The sequence below is a fragment of the Diabrotica virgifera genome, chromosome 3, assembly GCF_917563875.1.
Source record: "Diabrotica virgifera virgifera chromosome 3, PGI_DIABVI_V3a".
In the NCBI taxonomy this organism is placed as follows: domain Eukaryota; kingdom Metazoa; phylum Arthropoda; class Insecta; order Coleoptera; family Chrysomelidae; genus Diabrotica; species Diabrotica virgifera.
Window position 1 is genome coordinate 25,090,249 of NC_065445.1, and position 27,597 is coordinate 25,117,845.

At 33.5% G+C, this 27,597-nt stretch overlaps 1 protein-coding gene across 3 annotated transcripts in view; it reads left to right on the forward strand.

The window, feature by feature from the left end:
- LOC114349507 (1-phosphatidylinositol 4,5-bisphosphate phosphodiesterase) overlaps window positions 1-27,597 on the forward strand; it is a 238,381-nt gene that overhangs the window by 188,668 nt on the left and 22,116 nt on the right. For all 3 annotated transcript variants that reach the window (XM_050647820.1, XM_050647821.1, XM_050647819.1), the window contains 9 exons: window positions 2,121-2,329; window positions 3,881-4,075; window positions 4,359-4,464; window positions 4,991-5,120; window positions 6,701-6,839; window positions 11,673-11,830; window positions 15,625-15,864; window positions 21,675-21,902; window positions 23,979-24,173. In XM_050647820.1, coding sequence (XP_050503777.1) covers window positions 2,121-2,329; window positions 3,881-4,075; window positions 4,359-4,464; window positions 4,991-5,120; window positions 6,701-6,839; window positions 11,673-11,830; window positions 15,625-15,864; window positions 21,675-21,902; window positions 23,979-24,173 — 1,600 coding nt within the window. The remainder of the gene's footprint in view (window positions 1-2,120; window positions 2,330-3,880; window positions 4,076-4,358; window positions 4,465-4,990; window positions 5,121-6,700; window positions 6,840-11,672; window positions 11,831-15,624; window positions 15,865-21,674; window positions 21,903-23,978; window positions 24,174-27,597) is intronic.

A 27,597-nucleotide genomic window follows, 5' to 3' on the forward strand; every position in this document is an offset into this window, starting at 1 on the left:
TCAGTGCATTCCGCAAAGTAGTTGTAACTAGCACACCAATGAAGGTGGTAACTTCAAAATATATGGCTTACATTATACCTTATGATAAAATATTATGACTACAAGTCGATCTTACTAGATTAAAATATGTATGTGCCTAAAGAGCAACATGCTTCCCTCTTTGCTCTTTAGGCACATACATATTTTAATCTAGTAACATCGACTTGTAGTCATAATATTTTATCATAAGGTATAATGTAAGCCATATATTTTGAAGTTACCACCTTCATTGGTGTGCTAGTTACAACTACTTTGCGGAATGCACTGAAGATGTTCTGTTCAGAACGAAAACGTTTTGCAATCCATGTGGATGACTTTTAGAAGTTTTAAATAAACTATTTTATACCAAAATACAATTTGAAGTTTTTACTTCTGTATAGATTTTTAAACTATGGTATACAGCCAACTATTGGGATTTTTCCATTGATTTTAAACATTTTTTCTTACCTTTGATGCTAATCTTTCTATTCTGAAGAAAATGGCATTTTTTACAAAACTACAAAAATTCTTCATTCGCTTTTAACTTCAGTTTTTTAAAAACTAATCATTTTAAACCAGTCAAATTTCTAGAATATATTAATAATACACAAATAAAGAAGAATGAATAAGGCCAATGACTAAAAACACCGCTAACTTACATTATTATGCTTACAATTGGATTTCTCTTTTTTTTTCTCAAAAAAATATATTGATTTTTTAACCGTAACTTTTTTATTTTGTATCTTAGAAAGTTTGGTATAAAAGAATTTTGTAGGTTTTTACAAGACCTACAAGCCTATTAATATTAAATCTTATTAAAATCCTTAGTCACAAAAAGAGGTGACTTAGAAAGGGTTGGTAAAGGTGGTTTTTTAATGCTATTACAAGTTTTAATTGTCAATAGCTCACTTAATTTTGATTATAAAAAAATTTTTTTTATACCAAATTTTTGGGAATTAAATTAACTACAATTTAATATTTAAACATTTTTTCACATCTCTAATGCTAATCTTTCTATTCAGAAGAAAAAGCCATTTTTTCCAAACTACAAAAATTCGTTAATCGCTGTTAACTTCATTTGTTTAAAAACGAATCATTCTAAGTCGGTCAAACTTCTCGAACCTATTAATAGTACATAAATAAATAAGACCAAATAAGGTCAATGACTAGTTTTAGTTAGGGTGGTGATTACGGGGTTGCTTCCGACCACTTTTGAGCTGAAAAAAATAGGGACTGACATTCTTTTCATTATAAGTCACTGAATTTGTGAGCTAGAGACTTCTTTTTATTTCTAGAGATAGATATTTTTAAGTTGTTTAAATTAGTTGTAACAAGTTATTCTCGAAAAATGCATATTTTTCCCGTCTTTTGACTTTGAAACTACAATATTTAGCATTTGACAAAGGAGAGCTAACATATAATAAAGTATATCTTGATTACTGTTGTTCTTAAAGAAAATTAAAAACACGATTTTGTTTATTTGTTCAAATAGTACATTTTTGTTAAGTAAGATTGTTTTCATAAAACGAAAACTTTTGGAGTTATTAGCAGAAAACTGATTAAAAACATTGATTGTTTCCATATAAAACTAACACTTTCGCTAGCCAATAAATCGAACACTATTAGTTTTATCAAAAAAATGTATACAACATTTTTTGCTTAGAATGAATGTTATTATCAACTCTTGCTGTCAAAATATAATAAAAGTTTCCACTCCCGAGATGGGGTGGCAACCACTCCCATGGTAAAAGCGCCTTTTGGCATCATATAGATTTTGATCCTTGGACTATCTACTACTTATTCTCAAATTTTCAAGCAAATCGATCTATTCTGTAAAAATTGCGAGGTTTTGTCCTATTTCAAGCTTCATTACTTGGACTATACACAATATAACTTGGTGTCGTCTCAAGTATTCGCGCGCTTTTTCGATCGTTTGAAATGATTTAAATACACAGAAGATTTGAAATTTGTATTCCTTATTATGAGTGTTTGAGGCGTGAAATTTTGAAAATCGTATTTTTAAACGAAACTAAACATTATTGTAATAACATAAAAATGTACAAGTTTCCTACTAATAGAATTAAGTACATGTTTGGTTTTAGGTATTTAATGTCTGATGAAAACGCGCCAGTATTTCTCGATCGTCTCGACATCTACATGGAGATGGACCTACCCCTTTGCGCCTATTACATTAACTCTAGTCACAATACTTACTTATCTGGGCGACAATTTGGTGGCAAATCCTCCGTTGAAATGTATAGACAAGTATTGTTAGCGGGTTGTCGATGCGTCGAACTCGACTGTTGGGATGGTAAGTTCTTCTTTTATATGTATTAATATTTTTCATCTATTATGTAAAATTATTATCATGTATCAGTTAGTGACGTAAACGATGACAAAACAATAGAAAGAAAACTCGCGATGTTTTGAGAGAAAAATCCTCAGAAGTATCTTTGGACCCTATCACGATGCGAATACTAACCAATCCGGAATGAGAACAAATGCCAATGTCAAACAGATGTATAGGGCCAGCGATGTAGTCCAATATATTAAATCCCAATGTCTAAGATGGGCTGGCCATGTCTATAGACTCCCTAATATCCGCCTTGCCAAGTTAATCTGGGGGAAGCCCCGATAGAATGAATGGACGTCCACGAATGCGATGGAGAGATACCATATGATCAGATTTAGGAACAGTGGGGCTACCCGTTGACTCAATTATCATGGACAAGATGAAAGCGGATTGTTCAGTCAGCCAAAACCCACCATGGGTTATAGTTATAGCTAGTTATTATAGCCAAAACCTACGAGAAGGAGAAGATGTAAATTAAGTGTGTAACTTTTCCACTATTGACCTGAATCCTCCTCCTCATTCCTTAAGCCCTTGTCAGAGCATGGTGATACTCTAAAAATTATGACGCTTGCTGTCCCCATAGGGCTTTTCATTCACAGTCATTATTTGTTTCGAGCTTCTGTCATGTGTCACATAATATTAATATATCTACATCGTACGTTATTCCGTTATTGGCATATACCAATGATACAAACCAAAGACGTATGACGTAGATATATTAATATTATGTGACACATGACGGAAGCTCGAAACAAATGACAATCGATGAAAAGCCTTATGGCAGCGATCCTGTACGAGATCGCTTCATGTAGGGATTTTTCCACCATAGCTTTCATTTGATCTGCTCATCTTGTTTTGGAGATTTTCCTCCTGGTCTTCGTTCTCTAGGTCTTTTCGATTTACCTTTCATTCTCCTAACAATAGTTCCATAGTCCCCGTTCTTCTGTCAATGTGGTCAAAGTAAAGTATAAATTTGTCACCTACGTATCGGAGGTTACTGATTTTTCTGCCTCCTATAGTGATTACTCCATCTCCTTCGTCTAGTACTTTCCCATTATTTAGTTTAGCATTCCCATATGTTTCATTATACTCCAGAGGGGATCCCAGTTTTGCTAAATCGAAAGCCTTTATGTAATTTACGAAACAAAGCAGAATTGGTATACTGTGTAACCGCTTTTTCTATTATCTGTCTGGTGTGTAATATCTGCTGACTCATTCGTTTTTCTGGTACAAATCCGCATTGTTCTTCGGCTATTTCTGGAAATAGAAAGTTCTTTAGTCGTTCATTGACTATATCTAGCTGCATTGTGCTTTCTTTAGGAATATCATCCTGTACTCATCCCTAATGTCCTGAATACTATCCTGGTACCAGAGCATAAGGTTAAAGGGGAACAAAAATAGGACTTTTTCATGCTTTCGACTAATTTGGTAATAATGTGATGAGATTTGACTACTTGGTATATTTTATTTTTACAATTTTTGTGTGCTCATACGATTGGAACTTTTCAGGGAAAACTGAAGAAGAAGAACCCATCATCACCCATGGTAGAGCCATGTGCACTGATATTCTGTTTAAAGACGTAATCTACGCCATTAGAGACACAGCATTCGTTACATCGGAATATCCAGTCATATTGTCTTTTGAAAACCATTGCTGCAAGTCCCAACAGTATAAATTGGCCAAGTACTGTGATGATATTTTAGGTAAGAAGAAGTTTATAAAACTCACATTTGAGTACTATGGATGCAGAATCCTGTTGGAATTTTATCTAGATAAAAGGGCAGGTGATGAGTGCATATTGTAGATTCTCCTATGTTCGCTATTTATCGGCCTGCATGCTTTATAAGTAGTAAAAAGTTCAGGCAATAGACTGTTACCCAGGATTCTGCATTTCGAGCTGAAAAATAATTTTCTCTTTCCTCTTTGTTTAAAATTTCTTCACCAAAATGTATAATAAGATTCATTAATAAAATGTGCGTTTTTTAGGTGATTTGTTGCTGAAAGAATCTCTTGATGATTTCCCTTTGGAGCCAGGTAGTCCTCTTCCTCCGCCAAGTGCACTGAAGAGAAAAATATTAATTAAAAATAAGAGGTAAGCAATTTTAAAATTCAAGGATCATAAAAACTGCTTGTGCTAGTTGCTTTTCAGCCTCTTTTTCAGCTTTTATTTCATCTCCTTGCCTTCTAGTATGCCGTTCCATGTTTTCTACTCCTTTTTCTCAGATATATGCTTATCATTGCCTTAAATATAATTTTTTTTGTCATTTTTAGTGTCCCTGTAATGCAGCATTCCCCTATAATATTGCTTTAGGTTTAAAGAAAATTGTATTTGTCTCGATTTTCCAAAGGCTTTAAATACTAAAGATTCTTCTTTGAAGCCCATTCATCTGGTTCTCTTGTATCTCTATACAAGAGTTACATGAATCATGATTTACAATGTATAAAGTTTGTAAATCATGATTTGGGATTTATACAATGTATATACAGAGAATAATCATGATTTGGGAGTGCTCCTTGTAACATTCAACGTGTCTTGGTTTGTTTATTTCTAGTGCATCTTGATATAAACTGAACTATAGCTCATTAGAGGATTTCGTAATGAAATAATTAATTTTTAGGTTGAAGCCAGAAGTAGAGAAAACTGAGTTGGACCTGTTTATGAAAGGTCAATTTGTGATTGAAGATGAAGAAAAGGAAGATGCAAATGCGAGCGCGGAAAGGCCTATTCCACCAGATGCATCCATCGAGGTAAAACAGTTTTGTGTCAATATTTTTACTTGTTTATATTTGCAATTCTACAATTTACTCATACCGTACTCCGTAAAGACAATAAAACATGATAGAGTGGGATAGGGAGAGAAAGAAAGGAAAATAGAGAGAGAGAGAGATTCTGAAAATGTTTTCTTGTGAAATGTTTTGTCGTAGATATTTTTATAAAGGATCAAGTCACAACTGATTGTCATGCGGAAATAGCTTTCAAAAACTATCAAATTCTTAACTTTCTGTGCTTGTTATAGTTGATTAAAGGTACATATGTCTCTGACCTGTTACTAAATTAGTAATGGTGTGTTGTTATTATTGACTTCTTTTTTTGTCAAGAGTGATAGAGATGCTGTGAAGGGAATCACGGAAGAAAGGGGAAGATCAAAGGGCGAGAGAGAGGGAAGTGAGGAAGCGAAGGGGATGTCGTGATAGAAAGAAAGAAGACATGCGAGAGATTGAGAAGTCGCGTAATTTTGGAAGATGTGCGGATAGGAGGAAAAGAAAAGAGAAAAGTCATGTGAGATATAGGAATGAAGGGAGATGGTAATTATGCATGAGATGGAGAGAGATCATTTGAGAAATATAGAGCAGTCATGAGAGGGAGAGGGAGAAGTCGGCAGAGAGAAATAATCTGTGAGAGTATACAGAAGGTGGAACATAGGGGAAGGAAGAAAAAAGTTGTGAGAGACAAAGAGACAATTAGAGAGGCATAAGAAGATAGGAGTTGTGAATGAGAAGGGCAGAGAATTCTTAATAGAGATACGAAATATAGATAGAAATCATGAGAGAAAGGGAGAGAGAAGTTATGTGAGAGATGGAAGGAGAGAAAAGTCTGGAGAGCGAGAGCTAGTAGTCTATAAAAATAAAGAAAGAGGAATACATACCGTGAGGCAGAAATCATGTGAAAAAATAAAGAAAACGTGAGATGAAAAAAGCGAAAGAACAGCTTCGAAGAGAGAGAATATCCGCAAAGGAGTGATGTCGCGTGAAACAAATAGAATTGCATGGTGAAAAGGGGCTGTATGAAAGAGAGAGAAGTGGCTTAATTTTGAGATGAAGAAGAGGCAGAGAAAGTTGTGTGTAAGATAAAGGCAGAGAATGAAAGAGAGAGATAGAGGTGAGTGGGAGCAAGAGTAGTCATGTAAGAGGTTACATTAGTGGTAACAAGGAGACGGTTAAGCCGAGAGAGAGGAAGAGACAAATTGTTTGTGAGAGATAGTTGTATAGGGAATGAGAAAAGTCTTTGGAGATATAGGTAGGGAAATAATTGACAAAGAGAAAAAATGAAAAAGAGTGCGACAGAGGGAAATTCTGCTTGATAGGGAGAGAGAAGTCATGTGAGACGTGTACAGCAATCAGGTAAATTAAGGAAGGAATGGAGAGAACATCTGGAGAGAAATGGAGAAGGGAGTCTGGAGGGATAGAGAGAGGGGGAAATATTTCTAGGTATAAGAGAAAAGATAGTGAAATATGTCCAGATATAGAGATAAGTAGTAGAGTAAGAGTTATTTATTTTTTATTTAGTTTTACAGTTATTTAATACTTCTTGTAAATATTTTTTGCAGAATCCTCCGGAAGCTGCCGAGGGAGAGATCGCAGCACCAGTTAATTATACTGGTTCTACTACCAACGTCCATCCTTGGTTAAGTTCAATGGTCAATTACGCCCAACCGGTCAAATTTCAAGGATTTGATGTTGCAGACCGTAAGTGTCTTTTTGCCATACCGTTTTTAACAGATTATAGACTATATAAGGACACAATTTGGTCGGATTCCTCCCTTTTCCTATTGCCATTTTTACCACGTTTTTTATACTTCGCCTGTTCTTTGTCTGTATCTTTATCACTTTGTCCGGGGAAAATCTTGTAATCGATTTTAAACATACTTCCCGACTAGCTAGAGATCTGAAATTTTCAGAATAGCTCAGAACTCGATGACAATGCAATATTCAACAGCTTTTACATGGATGCATTGATTTTTATTTGGAATTTTAAGCCATTTTAAATTTTATATGGTATTATTAGTTCTTAACCGCTACTGAATATTTAAAATTGCTTCGTTAGTTTGTTTACATTAAAAATTTTCAAAAATAAATATTTTATTAAAATTAAAAATTCTAAAATAATAAAAACGTGGTACATATTAAAAAAAGTTCTTTTTTATAAAAGTGAAATAATTATTATTTAACGTCAAGCTAACTGGAAGCATTTGATGTATGAGTGTATCGAAAGAACTTGAAAATTTCGTGGAAGGATGAAAGAATAAGCAAGAAGGATGTTTTCTTCATTTAAAAATATCAGAAAATAGTTCTCTTACACTTTATTTCGAGCAGATGCCTTGAGGGTTAGAATTGCCTCAATGATTGACAATTTTTGCAGTAGAGATTACCCATATTCTCCAAGTGCCATCTCCGCGACGTAGGTCGGCAATCATCATAGCTATTCGGATTTTAGAGACGGCTGCTCTGAAAAGTTCATTTGATGTACATCTATACCATTCTCTCAGGTTGCACAGCCACGATATTCTGCGTCTCCCTATGCTTCTTTTTTTTTTTTAATCTTTTCCTGCATAATTAATTGGAGCAAGTTGTATCTCTCTCCACGTGTAATATGTCCGAGATATTCCAATTTTCTTGTTTTGATGGTATTTAGGATTTCCATTTCTTTATTCATCTTTCTCAGAACCTCTTTGTTTGTGACGTGTTCTTTCCATGATGTTTTTCATTGATGCTGCATTCAATGTCCAAGCTTCCATTCCATAAAATAAAGTCGAGAAAAGGTAGCACCTAGCCAACCTTGCCCTTGGCTCTAACTGTAGATCTCTTGTGCAGTGCACGTTTCTCATTTTGTTAAAATTCGGTCTAGCCTCTTCTATTCTAATTTTAATCTCCTGTGAGTAAAAATTTGTGGAGTTCTACATTGGTTCCGTTTATGAAGATATTCCCGTTGTTTTTAGTTTTAAATATTCTCCTAAATTTTATCTTTTTAGCATTTATTGTTAGAACCTATTGTTGTCTTGTCCATACTCCACTACTGTGGTCACCAGCCTCTGAATATCCTCAATATTATTGGGGGAAATCCCATTTCCCTTTATTCCAGCTGTTTTATCCTCAAAGGTATCTAGGATCTCTTCCGAGTAGGCATAAAAATAATTGGCGGCAATACGCATCCCTCTCTCACCCCACGTCTGATTTCAATTTCCGTTTTTTTAATGGCACATAAATTAAAGAATAATTAAAAATTAGCTGGCTAAAATATTTTTACCTTTACGCTTTAAATGGTAGCGATAAACAAAAAGCAGACAAGTTGATGGAGGTAAAAAAATGCTGCATTTTTTTCAATAGAACCAAAATTTTAATTTTTTTACTGCGCCGAGTCAAAATGATTTTATAAGCATCATATTACTCATAACGTAAAGGATTTTTTTAGCAAAGCTAGTAAATCTTTATATGTTATACTATATTGCTTTCGAATATTGCCTGGTGAGTTCGAATCTCACCAGGGTCAGAAATTTTTCGTTTATTATAAATTAATAAATGAAAATAGTTTCTCTCCTTGCGAGATCGGTCCTCACCGGAGGGACCGCAGACGTTCAGATACAATTAGCGTTTCTTTGCAAAGACAATGACGTCGACTTTGCAAATTAACAAGAATGAAAGAAGTATATTAAAGTGTGTAAATGTATTTTAATTTCCTTAGCTAAGCGCTTTCGACATAAAAGTCATCTTCAGAGCTAATGCTACAATAAAAAGTTAAAACAATAAGTAAAAAGATGTTCTAAGTACAAAGTTTTTTAACTTATGTCAATGTATAAAAAGTACCGGCTACTTAGGAATGTATTTTCTTGCATCTCATTAAGAAATTTGTAATTCAGGTCCACCGTACAACTCCGGCTGATGAAAGTTAGTTTTAATTTTTAGTTTTTCTATGGTAAAACAATAAAAACAACCACTGGGACGATACATACATATAAAATTTTTTTCATGGTAAAGGTTTTACCCAACCATTTTGAAGTGATATGAGCTGGCGACTGACTGACAGTGGTTGATTGTAGGTTGGATTTTAAATGTTTCATCTGTCCGGTGTTGACATCTGACAGCTGACATTACAAATGAATGAAATTTTTAAATAATTAGTTTTAAAAAGAATAATTGAAAAAATTGATGAACAAAAATTGTACCTTAGATGTCTGTACAATACAATAATAATAATTTAATTGTCTAAAATTATCTACCAAACTGAGGGCCTGGTGGCTCAAGACATAATATATACAATGTGTCATGACAAAGGCAAGAAGATATTTTGTTTATAATAAAAAAGAAGATATGAATAAAATTCAATGTGTTAATTCTGAATGATATTGTTTATTCAAAATTTTCTTTCATCCCTAATATGAAGTATTTAGATCTTAATTGTTTCTTGTTAACAACTTTTGTAGTTGAGCATAAAAGTTTTCGAGATGAGATTGCCCTGTTGTATGAATATTATAATAGTATAATATTTTGCATATTATGTAGAATTATGCAGGTTTTGGTAAAATTAATGACCAAGATCATTTGAATGATGAAATAAGTATATTTAGTCTATAACACTATATAAATGTATTATCACACCAAGTTGATAACCTCAAAATGTCATTTAAGACCAAAAATACCATCAAATCATTATTCAGTAAAACCAAAGATAAAATCGATAAATTAAACAAAAGTGGCATTTACAAACTATCCTGTGGTGAATGTAGTACTACCTACGTAGGTAGAACGATGAGGACCCTTTCTCAGAGAATCAAGGAACATGTAAGAACTCCAGAAAAGTCAAATTTTGGCTATCACGTTAAAACTACCAATCATTCCTTCTCTCCTACCAAAGATAACCAAATTTTACATAACATCCCATCTAAAAACTATAGACTAATGAATCTGTTAGAAGACCTTGAGATCTCCAAAGAAATGAAATCTAATCCTGATTTTTGTGTTAACACTCAGATTAATTTGAATTGCAATTATAAACCTTTATTTAAATATCTGTGGGAAACAGTGGAGTAGTGGCCTCATACAATTTCTGTCACAAAAGAACTTTTTGTAACTTTTAACAACATAGATAAGTTATTTATTAAACTTAAACTCAGGAAATCATGAGACTGGTGGCTTAGTCTGTATGTACATTGAAGCATTGACAGTTCTTACCACATTTCACTTAACAACAAAATGTGTTTATTAAAAGTATATTTTGTGAAAAAACTTAATTTCCATCGAAATCTACCTTCTCATAAAAACCAACTTTAGGAGTAGTATGTTATAGACTAAATATACTTATTTCATCATTCAAATGATCTTGGTCATTAATTTTACCAAAACCTGCATAATTCTACATAATGTGCAAAATATTATACTATTATAATATTCATACAACAGGGCAATCTCATCTCGAAAACTTTTATGCTCAACTACAAAAGTTGTTAACAAGAAACAATTAAGATCTAAATACTTCATATTAGGGATGAAAGAAAATTTTGAATAAACAATATCATTCAGAATTAACACATTGAATTTTATTCATATCTTCTTTGTTATTATAAACAAAATATCTTCTTGCCTTTGTCATGACACATTGTATATATTATGTCTTGAGCCACCAGGCCCTCAGTTTGGTAGATAATTTTAGACAATTAAATTATTATTATTGTATTGTACAGACATCTAAGGTACAATTTTTGTTCATCAATTTTTTCAATTATTCTTTTTAAAACTAATTATTTAAAAATTTGATTCATTTGTAATGTCAGCTGTCAGATGTCAACACCGGACAGATGAAACATTTAAAATCCAACCTACAATCAACCACTGTCAGTCAGTCGCCAGCTCATATCACTTCAAAATGGTTGGGTAAAACCTTTACCATGAAAAAAATTTTATATGTATGTATCGTTCCAGTGGTTGTTTTTATTGTTTTACCATAGAAAAACTAAAAATTAAAACTAGCTTTCATCAGCCGGAGTTGTACGGTGGACCTGAATTACAAATTTCTTAATGAGATGCAAGAAAATACATTCCTAAGTAGCCGGTACTTTTTATACATTGACGTAAGTTAAAAAACTTTGTACTTAGAACATCTTTTTACTTATTGTTTTAACTTTTTATTGTAGCATTAGCTCTGAAGATGACTTTTAAAATACATTTACACACTTTAATATACTTCTTTCACTTCTTTCATTCATTTCAAGTGTGTACAAAACCTATCAGTCTTTCAACAAATTAACAAGACACTGACTCAACACACACACTACACATTACTTCCCTGAGTTAGTGATAAGTTATAGTATAAAAAATCATTATGAAATTGACTGGCCAGTTGGTTGTGAAAACCAGTGCCAATAAAACACAAAACACACACAATATATTGCTTTATTTTTTATTTTGAAATAAACTTCTAATTGACCTGATTTGAAACCAGGCGACAATTTTATTTTCGAGGAACTAATTTTAACGTTGATAATAATACAGCAAAAAGTCCAAAGTTATTTTTTGTTATTTTTATAGAGAAGAACATTCATCACAATATGTCCAGTTTTTCTGAACCTGCTGGGTTGAATTATCTAAAAACACAAGCTATCGAATTCGTCAATTACAACAAGAGACAGATGTCCCGTATATATCCAAGCGGTGCTAGGGCCAATTCTTCAAACTATATGCCACAAGTAAGTCAATTATGTGATATTTTTTTACTTTTTATTAGAACAATAAAAACAAGGACCTTTTATCCTTTTAATACTTTTTATTAGGAAAAATTTATATAGGTCAATCAACATTAATAATGTTTTGTACTCAGGCTATCCAGAAAGTGCGTTACGTACTTTCAAGTACAAGAAAAACAAGTACAGCTGGTTCCTAAAAAAACTGATACGACTCTTAGTAAGATTTGATCATTTTGAGCCGTGTATTTGATTGGTTTGACGTTATATTATATTTATTATGACAGACAAATAATAAAATAAGCAAACAAGTGTAAAACATGAATCAAAAGTGATCAAAAAAAGTAACTAACTTCTATAAAAAATTTTGGTTTTCACCCAAATGTTTCACCCTGTACTGCTTCAAGTAGTTAATTTCTATTAATAAGTAGGGAGTATAATACTTTTGGTTGCATTTTTCTCTTTTATTTAGATCTAATAACATACGGTTTAAACATTTCAGCCCCCTTGTCCATTACAATGGACATACACTTTATTTCTCAGTTAAGTAATGGTGGTAAACAAACAACAAACGACTGATTACATATGTTAATTCATAAATTGTAATAATTATTAAGGTCTAAATGTTGATATTATTTTGAATTTCTGCATTTTATAAAGAGTATATAAATGGTAGTTTTTACATAAAATAGGGTTGTTGTCCCCTGTGGGAGGTTTTTGTCAGTTCTTCTGAGTCTCTGGGTATTCGTAGCGCCAATACCCAGAGGGTAGCAGGGATACTTGCCGTAGAACAAAAACTAGGGTTGTTGTTATTATATTTATTATTATTAACGAATAAAGCAAACGACTTAACTCAAGAATATATTAAATTTTAAGATTTGGCAGTGACAGTATGTAAATAATAAGTATTTATCCTTCAAAATACACTGCTCAATTTTCTACAAAATACGCTTTAAGAGTCGTATCAGTTTTTTAACACATTCGCGGTCATGACTGCATATGAAGTCATTTACTCCATAAGAATACGTATATAAAATGAGAGCGTGTTCGCGAATGTGTTAAGGAACCAGCTGTAAAAGGAATAGAAAAAAAAACAAGTACAAGAAAAATATTTTATTATATACATTTGAAAAAGACACTCAAATACTATTAGGTCTGGATCCCGCGTATGAAAAAAAAGTTGATTAATAGCAAGCTGAAAATCTGTTAATAGCTTAAGGGTGTCTAGTCGGATAAACTTTGATATATGGGAACACTGGAACAGGGGCAGTTTTAATAATAGAACAGGTTAAAAATTTGGAACGGTCAGATCACGAAAACGGCACATTTATTTTGTCCGACAGAATAGACTTAAACTCTCCGAACAGAGATTAAACTCTCATGCAAAAATCAGACTGCTATTTATCACCTGTCATAATTCCGGTCATTTGACATATTCTACATGTTCCACTCATTAAAACGCCCATTTGGCGATAAATAGCAGTCTGATTTTTGCATGAAAGTTTAATCTCTGTTCGGAGAGTTTAAGTCTGTTCTGTCGGACAAAATACATGTGCCGTTTTCGTGGTCTGACCGTTCCAAATTTTTAACCTGTTCCACAATTAAAACTTCCCCTGTTCCAGTGTTCCCATATATCAAAGTTTGTCCGACTAGACACCCTTAAGCTATTAACAAATTTTCAGCTTGCTATTAATCAACTTTTTTTTCATACGCGGGATCCAGACCTATATTTTTCTACATAATCTTCCAACAAATTCAGGCACTTATCATAGCGGTGAACTAGCTTTTAAATACCATTGTCATAAAATTTTGCCGCCTGAGACTTCAACCATGTGATCAACGCCGTCCCGTAGCTCAGTATCGTCATCAAAGCGCTGCTTTGCAAGCCAAATCTTCATTGCTCGAAACAGGTAGTAGTCGCTAGGTGCAAGATCCGGACCATACGGCGGATGAGGAAACACCTCCCACTTAAATTGAAGAGACAAGTTCATCGGTCGTCGGTCACAATGCTTGGCAGTCGACTTCGTTCTTCATCGTGCTCAATGGTTCCGCCATATCTTTAATTATATGCAGCCAAAAGAAATAAAAAGGTTGTCTCCAAAGGCGAGGTAAGGAGAGAGAAAGAGAGAATATGAAATGAGATAATCGAGAGAGAAATCTGAAAGGATTAGGAAGTAAGAATAATGATGGAAGGAAATAGAGATCTATAAGTCAAATTATGGAGCGAGATAGAGATCTAGAAAAAGAATTAGTGAGAGAAAAGGAGGAGAACAGAGATCTCTAAGGATTTAGAAGATATACTGAGATGTAGAAGAAAACTTCTTAAGACATGGTCTTAGAGAATTATGGAAAGAGATGGATCTTTAGAAAATAGCTAGGAGAACAGAGGTATAAAAAACAATCAGGAAGGAAAGTGAAAAGGGGTGGAATGAGAGAGAAAGAGACATCTCAAATATTTTGAGAAAGAGACATCTCAAATATTTTGAGAAAGAGATTAGGATGTAGAGGAGGATCTAGTTTTTACAGTACATATTCTTGAAGACATATTAAAGATTTATATTTTGCTACTTGTGTTAAATTTTATTCAATAAACCAGATAAACATAGCAAAACCATAAAAGAAACACCCCACACAAAACACCTTAATATCAGGCGGAAGGGCTAAGTTTTCAATCTAATAGCACATAAAACAATACCAAAAATATTACTCTACATCCCACCAGATTGAAAACAATGGGAACCTTCTTTGGTAACACCTCCGAGGCTTCTAAAATTTTCAAGCCATAACGGATGTTGAGACTAAAGAAGATGAGGGAATTTTACAATTTATAATTCACGTCCCATCTGCTCAGCGCGGTAAAGTTCCAACAAGAATGGTTGCCTTCCAGTGGCGGCTTTTCTTTATGTGCTGCTGAGCTGCAGAACTACCAAACAACCATAGCAAATCTTAATTATTAAAGAATAATTAATATAGTTTTATTTCAAATCTGCCATATTATCATATTAAACATCAACTGTTAATAATAATTCACCAACAACGATGATTAATATTATTTTTTTTACGTATTTACTCCTCTAGTGAAACCGTATAATTTTTTTACGTATTTGGTGCTCCAGTGAAGCAATCTTTTTACGTATTTGCTGCTCCAGTGAAGCCGCGTCGATAAGAACCGAAACACTGGCAGCGGTAAAATGCATTTATTAGGCAAACGGCGATCTTAGCCGATGTGCTTCGGCAATCGGCTGATTAACGGCCTCGGAAATGTGTTTGCGAGCTGCAATTCACGACAGTTATTCGTGACCGTTGCATCTGTGCCGTGTTTAGAAATTCTTAGGTAACGATAAAGTAATCGAAAAGTTTGCGACAAAAAAGGACCGGCGTATTAATTTCCAATTTAGAAAAATGCAATAAATGTAAGTTAATCAGATTTTTATAGCATGTCGTTATTAGTTACTATTAATTAGTATTAAAGCTAATTTTATTGTTTTTGTTTTCGTATGTTATTCTATTTCTATTATTTTATATTGGCCGTGGTTCATGCAGCACACCCTATAGCAGATGTCACGAGCCGCCACTGTTGCCTTCGTACTCCAATCGGAGTAAACATGTAAATCAAAAATGAATAACCATTTTCAATTTCTTTGCAACATGAAACTACAGCCGCATCATATTCTAGTTCAATCAGAGAGTGCAGCAAGCACCTCTACCGGTTCCGAAACTTATTAGTCTCTCATCAGGAGACACCTTAATGTCAGTTTATTTTGTCGATTAACAATTTTAATTTTTATACGTTTTTTTAGGTATTTTGGAATGCTGGGTGCCAAATGGTATCTCTCAATTTTCAAACTTCCGATCTGCCGATGCAGTTGAACCAAGGAAAATTCGAATATAACGGAAATTGCGGATACCTCCTCAAACCAGATTTCATGAGACGTCACGACAGAACTTTCGATCCGTTTGCAGAATGTCCCGTCGACGGTGTCATCGCTGCTCAGTGTTCGGTCCAAGTTATTGCTGGTCAATTCTTGTCTGATAAGAAGGTACGTGTTGTTCTAAACTAGCCACAGGGTTGTTAACTCTACGGATTTTTCCGTAGATCTACGGATTTTCGAAATTATTTCGGATTTTCAGATATCGACCACATTTCTACGGATTTTTCAGCTGCAGCCATCAAGAAGCTAAAATGAGGATTTTTTTACTCTTAAGGTGTCATTCTTCTTCTTTTTTGGTCTATCAAGTACCATTCTTCTTCTTTTTTGGTCTGTCAAGTGCCATTCTTCTTCTTTTTTGGTCTGTCAAGTGTCATTCTTCTTCTTTTTTTGGTCTGTCAAGTGCCATTCTTCTTCGTTTTTGGCCTATTAAGTGTCATTCTTCTTCTTTTTGGTCTGTCAAGTGCCATTCTTCTTCTTTTTTGGTCTGCCAAGTGTCATTCTTCTTCTTTTTTGTCTGTCAAGTGTCATTCTTCTTCTTTTTTTGGTCTGCCAAGTGTCATTTTCTGTCAGATTTCTGCACTACGGATTTCTACGGATTTTTGAAGCGCCCTCTACGGAAATATTCAGTTGCTTTGTTAACAACCCTGACTAGCCATTATTACTAGGTTAAGGTTAGGTAGAAGAGCAGGTGTATGTTGCTGTCTCTTGACAGCAATATGCAAACTGAGTCTCGCCCTACAAATAGATTACAAATCCTTATTTTGTAATTTTGCAAAAATTAACTCTATTCTGGTCGATCTGCATCCAGTCCTTTCCTGCCTGTCTTTCCATTGTAGCCCGATCAAAGAACAATCCGAGACCAAAAAAAAATAAAGGAAGGATGAAAATTTGGGAATAGGTAGTTGAAATTGTCTATTATTATATAAGAAAAGTTTACAATTCTACATCCCCTCCATTTCACAAAAATAGAGGAGAAAACCCCCTCTCGAAGGTAAAAAATATACATTCAAAATAAGTTCGGAATTGGATAAAATGACTAATTCTAAGCAACTTTTGTTTTATACAGTTTTTTCCTTAAGTCAATACTTTTCGAGTTATTTGCAAGTAAATATGTTCATTTTTAACAGAAAAAACATGTTTTTGGACGGTTTTTCGAAGATAACTCAAAAAGTAAGTAATTCAGTGAAAAAAATATTCTTAGCAAAAATATGGCTTATAAAAAACTGAAAAATATGGTGTATGCTTGAGGTATGTAGACCCAGTAGAAGCAGAGTTGTAGCTAATGAAAAGTAGGTTCTTCTTCATCAAATTCCAAATCGAATATTTCACTATGAAATAACCCAAAAATGAAGCACTTTTCGGGGAAAATTCATTTTAACTTTTTTAAAGTGTTTAAAAAAAGGTTTATTTTTGTTTTTTAAAAAACTTGTAACATTAAAAGTAAGTGAGTTGCGCTCAAAATATTGTTGGTCCCTTTTATTTTTTGGTAAAAAAATCACGAAAATCACTGCCTAATTAGCATCACTAATAAATTTTATCGTTACCACTTCACAAGTTACTTTACTTATGTATTATTTATATGATCTGTAAGTTTCATCGATTCAAAGTGCTTATTTTTGAAAAAGCTGTATTGAAAAAGCTTATTTGTGAAAAAGCTTTTTTCAGCCATAGCATAACCAATTTTTGTCTAACAAGAAAACAAAACAGCAAAAATATTCAGAAAAGCAAACGTACATTTTATTACTCCTTAAGATTTTTGGTATTACTAATAATTTTTAAGTTAATTCCATGAACAATTCCATTTTTTTCAAATTAAAAAAAAAAATGTTTTGTTTTAAACCCTTTTTTTTTAAGTGAGCACTTTGAACCAATGAAACTTATAGATAATATAAACAATAGATAAGTAAAGTAACTTGTGAAGCGGTTACGATTAATTTTATTTGGGAAGCTAATTAGGGGGTGATTTTCGCGATTTTTGAATCAAAAAATAAAAGAGACCAACAATATTTTGAGGGTAACTCACTTATTTTTATTGTTAGAAGTTTTTTTAAAAAACAAAAATAAACCTTCTATTAAACACTTTAAAAAAGTTGTAATGAATTTTTCCCGAATAATGCTCTGTTTTTTGATTATTTCACATTGAAATATTCGATTTGGAATTTGACGAAGAAGAACCTACTTTTCATTAGCTACAACTCTGCTTCTACTGGGACTGCAGACCTCACGCCTACAACATTTTTTTCAATTTTTTATAAGCTATATTTTTACTAAGAATATTTTTTCGCTAGAATACTTACTTTTTGAGTTATCTGCGAAAAACCGTCCAAAAACATTTTTTTTTTTTGTTAAAAGTGAACATATTCACTCGCAAATAACTCGAAAAGTATTGACTTAGTGAAAAAACTCTATAGAACAAAAGTTGCTTAGAATTAGTCATTTTATCCAATTCCGGGCCTATTTTGAACGTATATTTTTTCACTCCTGAGAAAATATTTTTCACCCCGTATTTCCCAACTTTTGTCAAATGGATGGGATGTAGAATTGTAAACTTTTTGTTTAATAATAATAGACAATTTTTGTATAATAATAGACAATTTCAACTACCTATTACCAAATTTTCATCCTTCCTTTATTTTTTTGGAGGTTTTCGTAAAATTTTGTATTCCCTGATCGGGCTATTGCTCCTCGTGTTTTGGTTATCCTGTCGATGTTCTCCTTTGTGAAAGTCCATGTTTGTGAGCCGTATGTGATAACTGGTAATATTCACTGGTTTAATACTTTCGTTCGAATATATTGAGGGTACTTCTTATTTTTTTTAGAATATAATATGATAGTTTACCAAATGATGCCCATGCTAATCTAATTATTTTTTTATTTCTTCTGTTTGATTGTCCCTGTTCAGCTTTATTATCTGTCCTAGGTAAATTATGTATTCTGCCACCTGCTCTAATTTATTCTGTTTGACTACTATTTCTAATTGGTCTTCTTGGTTTGTCATAGTCTTGATTTTACTATAGACTATAGGTCATCTCTAGACCTACCTCTGCCGCTTTTCTATCTACATAGTTCCCTTCTGTAACTCTTCCTTCTTATCTGTTATCAGGACTACATCGTCTGCATATCATAAGTGGTTTAAGAGCTCTCTATTTATACTTATTCGATATGTTTCCCATTCTAATTTTTTAAATATGTCTTCCATAGCCCGATTGAACAATTTTGGTGATCTTGTGTATCTTTGCCTGACTCCAATTTTATTGTGGTACTCGCATTTTGTATATGTTTTTTGTTAAGTCCGTGTGCCTGTAGTCAATTCTGCCGTTCTGTAGTGAGTTTTTGATGGCCCAATGTTCAATGCTGTCAAACACCTTTCGGAAATCTATGAACCTATTCCTTGTCAAAGAGGCTTTACAAGAAGACTGAATTGCACCATAACGAAACGAAGAAGAACTTCAGATACTAAAATATTTGCAGCGGAGTATGGTTAGACTGTCCTCTAACGGGGAATGATGAAATGAGTGAAAAATAATTTCGAAAACGAATCCAGTAATCTGTTAACCGAGGTACACTAGTACCAAGCGGCGCCGCTAGGAGAACACTCCAACAATGCGTCGCAGATTACTTTAATGAAACGTGGTCATTTTGTACTCTAAAACCGAGTAAGCTATGACAAAAAAGAAAATAATCGTTTCGTTTTGATTCAATTCGAGTCTCTTGCCGTCCTCTGACACCTGATGTTTCGGAATCTACTTCTTGTCAAAGAGGCTTTACAAGAAGACTGAATTGCACCATAGCGAAACGAAGAAGAAATGCAGATACTAAAAATCTTTGCAGCGGAGTATGGTTAGACTGTCCTCTAACGGGGAATGATGAAATGAGTGAAAAATAATTTCGACCACGAATCCAGTAATCTGTTAACCGAGGTACACTAGTACCAAGTAATCTGCGACGCATTATTGGAGTGTTATCCTAGCGGCGCCGCTTGGTACTAGTGTACCTCGTTTAACAGATTACTGGGTTCGTGGTCGAAATTATTTTTCACTCATTTCATCATTTCCGTTAGAGGACAGTCTAACCATACTCCGCTGCAAATATTTTAGTATCTGCAGTTCTTCTTCGTTTCGTTATGGTGCAATTCAGTCTTCTTGTAAAGCCTCTTTGACAAGGAGTTGATTCCGAAACATCAGGTGTCAGAGGATGGCAAGAGACCCGAATTGAATCAAAACAAAACGATTATTTTCTTTTTTAGTATTTTTACTGTTAGCAGATTATCGCTAGTGTTAAAACCTTTTCTGAATCCCACTTGTTCTCTTGCTTAGTATCCATCAAGCTTAGCTTTTGTCATGATCTTAGTTAGTAGTTTAAATACAAAACTTAAGAGGATCGGTACGTATTTTCGGCTGCAATGCTATTCAAATGGGGATTCATTTTTTTCGAATCCTGAGAAAACTAATAAGTATTTTTGAAAAATTTAAACGCAGAATGAAAGATTACGTTATTAGCGAGGGCCGAAAGTCCCTGAGAACTTCTATAATGTTTATTTTAATATGTTACAGGGGTGAAAAAACTAAGAAAAAATTTAGTGTGATTTTTAATTTCAAATATCTCATTCAAAATAAACTTTTTATTTATTCTAAGGGACTTTCGGCCCTCGGTAATAATTTAGTCTTTCATTCTGCGTTTAAATTTTTCAAAAATATTTATTGGTTTTTTCAGGATTTGAAAAAAATGAACACAATGCCGTGGTAATATTTTCCAAATCTGTCTTTGTCTTACAACGCACTCAATCGAATATAATATTGTCAGCATATATTGTCAGTCAGACACTGACAATCAGTGACAATTTTAAATATTTGACATTGCATCGGGAATATTTTGAGAAATTGATTAAATATTATTGATATATAGTGTATTTGATAAATAATTGATTTAAGACGTGAACTTAATAAAAAGTTATTTATTGTGTATTATTTGTGGAAGATCCAAGCAGAGAATATGGCTTTTCATCGATTGTCATTTGTTTCGAGCTTCTGTCGTATGTTGTATAGTCTGTGTGTAATATTAATATACACGGATTATACGACATTTGACAGAAGCTCGAAACAAATGACTGTGAATGAAAAGCCCTATACATCAGATATATCCTGTGATCCAAGTATTTTGTTGTTAGAAATGTTCAAAATTGTAAGCGTTCCAAAATAACAACATATTATTAAAAAATCACTTTAACACTTTTCCTCTTTTCTCGATTGATTATTAGTTTTTGTTGTACAAATAAATTATTACAATCACTGAAAACATAGTTAGTGAAAAAATTATCACATTTATTAACTGAATTAATAATTTGCAATTATAAAAATAACAGTTATCCAAGAACACTCAAAAGCCATCTCTTTAAATTAATTATGACATTTTCAAGTAGAATGACATTCTAGTAATGTTTACATATCCACACCAGTGTGAATTTTACTACACGTAATTTGCCGTGTAAAGACAGAAAAAGTAGGGATACACGTAAAATATTTGCGAATTATGTACCCATAGCCTTAATAATGTTATTGGTCTATAGTTTTCTAAGTTTTTTCGGTCACATTTTTTGAACATTAATAGTGTCTCCGCATTGTTCCAGCTATCGGGTATTTCTTTTGTGGTCAGTATTTTTTTCATGAGGATATGCAGGACTTCTTTAGTTGTTTTCAATCCTCTCTTCAGCATGCTTACTTTACAAAAATAATTATAAGTATTACTCGTATTAGTGGGAGGAGTAGTAGAAATTTAAATTAAGAAATGTAATAGTTCTGAGAATGGTATTTTTATTGATTTGTGAAATAAGCGTGTTGCTGACTATGATTTGATTAGTTTATTGTCTTTTTTTTTCGTATCGAGTTTTAAACTTTCATTTTAAACATTTATTTTTCTAGGTTGGCACATATGTTGAAGTGGATATGTACGGGTTACCGACAGATACCATTAGGAGAGAGTTTCGCACAAGAATGGTACCTGCGAATGGTCTCAATCCAGTCTACAATGAGGAACCGTTCTTATTCAGGAAAGTCGTATTGCCCGATTTGGCTGTGTTAAGATTTGGGGTGTACGATGAAAATGGAAAACTTTTGGGACAGAGAATCCTTCCATTGGACGGTCTGCAGGTAATTTTTTTTTTGTAAATAGTCATAAATTTTTGTGGGTGTTATAAATACATGATAATAAACTAAATATGTACAAACAAGCATACATTTGGGAAATGTACCGATAGAAAGGGTTGATAAATATCTAGGAACCTGGATTTCAGACAATAATGATCAAACAACAGAAATAAGGGCCAGGATAGAAATAGCAAGAAATGCGTTTGTAAAAATGAAAACAATTCTCTGCAACAAAGACCTTAGACTAGAACTGACAGCGAGAGCTCTGAGATGCTATATATTTTCGATACTGCAATATGGATTTAAAATTGGACACTGAAGCAAGAACACATAAATAAGCTACTTAGAATAGCACGGACTGGGCACAGAACAACATGAACATGGAAGTAATAAAAATAAGAAAGTTACAATATCTGGCAGACGTAATGAGGGAACAGAAATATTAAATGAGAAGACTGATAATACAGGGAAATATAAGAGGAGGAAAGAGTATAGGAAGAAGGGGAGTGTCATGGTTGAAGAATTTAAGGGACTGGTTTAAATGCAGTTCTATAAAACTCAGAGCAGCGGTAGATAGAGTAAAGATAGTGATCATGATATTAAACCTCTGATTAGGAGACGGCACCTCAAGAAGAAGTCAAAATGTTTTATTTGACTCACTTTAAAATAGAATTCATCCAGATTTTCGAATTCCATTGGTATATTACTTTAGTGTAATTTATGTCGTCATTTTTTAAAGAAATATTGAAACTCTGGCAACACTGCACGGAGGAACTCTCAAATTTTTTGTATTTAGTTGGCATTACTTGCATGTAAACAGACTTTCCCTAAAAATGTGTATTATATGGTTTCCCTATACAGCGTGAGTTTTATGTATGGAAACACTCAATTATCTCGGAAAAGTCTTCTACGATTTTTATAGATTTTGGTGTGTAAGGGTTCTCTAATGCGGCCGATATTATAGTGCTAATTACATTGTCAGATTTTCCGTTTTTCTGGAAATCTAATGAACTTTCTTATTTCAAATAGAACACCCTGTATATTTTTGCGTTTTGAAGTCCTTAAGAAATACTGATTATTTTTCATGTGATATTCCCTATACCTAAATGCCATAATTTCGGAGTTATTGCTACATTTATTTAAAAAAAAATTTTAAACAAATTATAAAAGTCAAATCATTGGGAACAAAGCAGATCTTTTGTAAATTTTGTCTAAAATTAATCGTTTCCGAGTTATAAACAATTTAAAACTGAAAAAAAATCGAATGACGATTTTCAAAGTTCGAAAACACAAATAAAAAATATTATTTTTAAAACTGCTAAGTACCCAAATTCAAGTTCAAGCAATAGTTTATGAGTTACCAATAAATAATTTGAGTTTGTTTCATTTTAAAACATTGTTTTTTAGTTGTTAATGCAGCCCGATCGCACGTCCTCTCATATGCACATCATTAACAATTAAAAAGCAATGTTTTAGAATAAAACGAGCTAAAAATCTTATGGCAAGCTATTAGAAGAAGAGTTGAGCTTGAATTTAGGTACTTAGGTAATTTCAAAAATTATATTTTTTACTATGTTTTTGAACCTTGAACTTTTGAACCAGTTTTAAATTGTTTATTACTCGAAAACTATTAACTCGAGAGAAAAATTACAATAGACCGTTTTTGTTCTTAATGATCCAAAGAACGTAAAATAATGTCTACCTGGGTTAAAAAAATTGATTTTTATAATTTGTTTAAAAATTTTTTTAATAAATGTAGCAATAACTCCGAAATTATGGCATTTAGGCATAGCGAGTATAACATAAAAATAATCAGAATTTCTTAAGGACTTCAAAACGCAAAAAATATACATGGTATTCCATTTGAAATAAGAAAGTTTATTAGATTTCCAGAAAAACGGAAAATCTGACAACAATGTAATTAGCACTATAATATCGGCCGCATTAGAAATCCCCTACCTACCAAAATCTATAAAAATGGTGCAAGCCGTTTTCGAGATAATCGAGTGTTTCCATACATAAAACTCACTCTGTATGTATGGATGAATTATTTGAACTAATAAATAATAAAAATTTTAGGCCGGCTACCGTCATATTTCTCTGAGAACAGAAGCCAACTTCCCTATGTCTCTTCCTATGCTGTTCTGTAACATTGAGCTGAAAATTTACGTACCGGATGGTTTCGAAGATTTCATGGCAGCTTTAAGTGATCCAAGAGGTTTTATGGGGGCCCAGCAAAAGCAAAACGAACAGATGTCCTCCTTAGGCATAGAGGTATGTATCATCATTTGAACCTTTAGCAAGTAGTAAGGTTTGTTCGTTAGGGTGGAGTGAAAATAAAACAAAATTTTTTTTTTCTCAAATTTTTTCGCCTGTATGCGGAAAAGTGGTCTCACGTGTAGTGTAAGTAGCTTGCAAAAAATGAATTTGATGGGATAATTTTTTCCGGTGCCCCAAGCCACCTAAAAATTAAGATAACGTGAAAATAAAACAAAAATTTTTTTTTCTCAAATTTTTTCGCCTGTATGTGGAAAAGTGGTCTCACGTGTAGTGTAAGTAGCTTGCAAAAAATGAATTTGATGCGATAATTTTTTCCGGTGCCCCGAGCCACCTAAAAATTAAAATAAAGTGATTTTTTTTGCAGCTCTTCGCTTGTTTTCCGTGAAAACAACCCAGAACTCACCACGAGGAGGTGGCTGCAATTCGAGTTCCACCCACCCACCCACCTTTAAAACGTTTATGATTTAATGCTTGAGATTAGCTAAAAACTCAACTTTTGTGTTAAATTTAGGTAATGCTTGTCGGGAAACTATTTGGGACCTTATGAAGCCATCTCTTGCTTCAGGCCCACATACTTTTAAGGATGCCTCTGTTACCAACTTAACGCAGCGTTCTATAGCTTGGGAGTGACAGGGAAAACGTAGTATCTCCATTTCTTCAGGAACATCTTTAATCATCTGTTTTAGATCTTCTGTTGAAATTTTTTTTGTCATTGGAGGTTCGCTTATCACTAATTGTTGCCAGTCAATCATTTCAATGTAGTCATTTGCGTTAAAGTTAATTTCTGGGACTTTAAATTTTCTTATTTCATGGGAGTTTCTGGATTTTAAGATTCGCCGCAAACCTAACTCTCTGATATGCTGCCGTTCATCACAAAGCATTGCTATCAACACATTTTCAGGATGTGCAAAATAACCATTAATTTGTATTATCCTGTCCACTATTTTTTGCAGTTCAGGTGACAAATACCTCGTCCTTTTTACTAAATTAAATAAATGTACTGGTCCATCAAAACAAAATGGTCTTGCTTTAATCTCGAACCACAGTGGGGCATATACGTTTTGTATATAGCATACCAAAGATTTTAGGTTTTCCGAAGGAGGATCTGTTGCTACGTAAAGACGAAGAATTCTGCTTGCAGTTGTTAGCCATCTAGCATGTGAAATTTTTCCCGGTTGTCTTCTTGCTAAGTCACTCGAGATTTTACCGTTAGATACTGAATTACTAATTTCAAATAAATATTTCTGATCCGTGCTAAGCTTCTCGATTTCCTTTGCATCATATTTGGGTAAAACTGATCGAATTTGCTCAAATTTAACTACAGGAAGATGCTCGCAGTTTTGTAGTCCTTTTCCAATTTGTCCTGAAAACTCACGTGGTCCGGTAGTTTCTCCATCCAAGTGCTTTATTAGATGGCGCAGAGGTAGTTCATTGGTATGTAATATGCAAATAAACCATTGCATTGATCGACCAATTGCAAGTTCTACTTTACGGATAACACCATTGTGAATACCTGTATTGACAGCAGTTCCGTCGCATCCAACAGCTACCAAATTATCAAGGTCTACATTTTTATTTAGAAAGTCCAACATTGTCTTGCTGATTTCTTCTGCACTACCCGACGATACACTAATATGTCCTATATATTTTGACTTGGGCTCAGAGACTAAGACAATATGTTCTTCAGATATGGTAGTTTTGTAGTATTTATTATCCTTCATTTCATTTTGTAGAGTTCTATCTTTTCTACCATCAAAATAGATTCCATGAAGAAATTTAAAAATTTTTGTATCATCAATTTTAATCTGGTTGCGCCTTTTTTTTCTCTCCCGCCTAATTTTACTCCGATCTATGATTTTGTCATGACTTTCTACCGAGATGAAACTTAGATCTTGCAACACCGAGTTTGTTATTATGGATGCTACTCTATCAGATACTCCTGTACGATCGCATGCTTGAGCTAAGTTTGGCAAACTAATTCGCATTTGTTTTGTTTTTTTTGTATTCGGTAAATCGTCTTTTGTTCCGGTTTTTGTATTTTTCTCGTAGACACTTGTGGCACTTTCATCTGAAGACTCACTTATAATTTGTTCTACTGGAAGATGTGTTTCGGATCTTGATGAAGAAGATGTAGCTATTGGAGATTGTGTTTCCACAATTTTCCGGTAAATAGAGCGTTCTAGTTTTTTGGTAATTACTTTATCCACCGAACCAATTACCATTTTTCTATCATGCCTCTGATCTTTAATGAAGTCATGCTCTCGAGCCGGTATTTTATTTTTGCATTTGCATAATAAATAGTCAGAACATTTGCATGATGCAATATCAAACAATTTCTTTTCCAATAAATCTCTAAAATCTTTAACCTTTCTTTGCATATTGGCTGAGTTTCTACTTTTCATAGGTTTTTTAATATTTCTGTATTTTTGATGTAATTCCTTTAATTTAGATTTAATTTGTTGATCGGATATTATCGGAATGGATGCTTTAACCCACAGCAATTTTAATTCAACAAGAAGAATTTCATTAATGTCACTAACAGTTGGTTCAGCATTATTTGCTGCAGCTTCTTTCATAAACTGGCGAATACACAAAAAGTTTCTGATAACATCAGCACAGGTCGGTAACATATTGTCTTTAAACTTCCTTGGTGCTCCAAAAACACAACAAGCGACGTCTGTTCGTGTTTTAGGCATGTTTTCTTTTTTTACGGATCTCACGGACACAGTTTAACAACACAGAATAAAACAACGGTTCACTGTATTGCATCTAAATTGATACTAATACAAGAAACGCAGTTTGCTCTCGAATCGAACTACTACCAAAATTAACCAAGTAAGTATTAACGAAGGCGGGCGCATCGGCGCATTACTTTAGTGGGAGGCCAATAGCCTCAAATTTCGAAGTAGTGGGGGCACCGCTAAACGAAGTCCGATCGATTTGAAATTTTGCAGGGTATTACAACAAATATGCAGACCACTTTTCCGCATACAGGCATTTTAAATTTTAAAAGTTGATTTTTTCGCTCCACCCTATTGTTCGTAGTACCACAGATTATCAGAACATAATGTTCTGATATTCTGTGGTAGTACGATCAGCAACCGTTGCAACCATCAGACGCATGCGCAGTTAACAGTTAGCGATGCGCAGTTAACAGTTAGCGATGCGCAGTTAACAATTAGCGTTCGTAGAATACGAACGCGCTTGCATCAAAACATTGACAACGGTAGCCGATTGTACTACGAACAAAACTATTGATACCAAACCAAGATACTAACAAATAACTTCACTCTACAAGCTGATTACTTAAAACTTAAGCTGTTTTATTTTTCGTCATTTATGTGATTCCTTTTAAAACTCAGATTCGTTAATATAACTCATATTCGGTACAATTTCTTCAGATGCCTTTGCTCCTCTT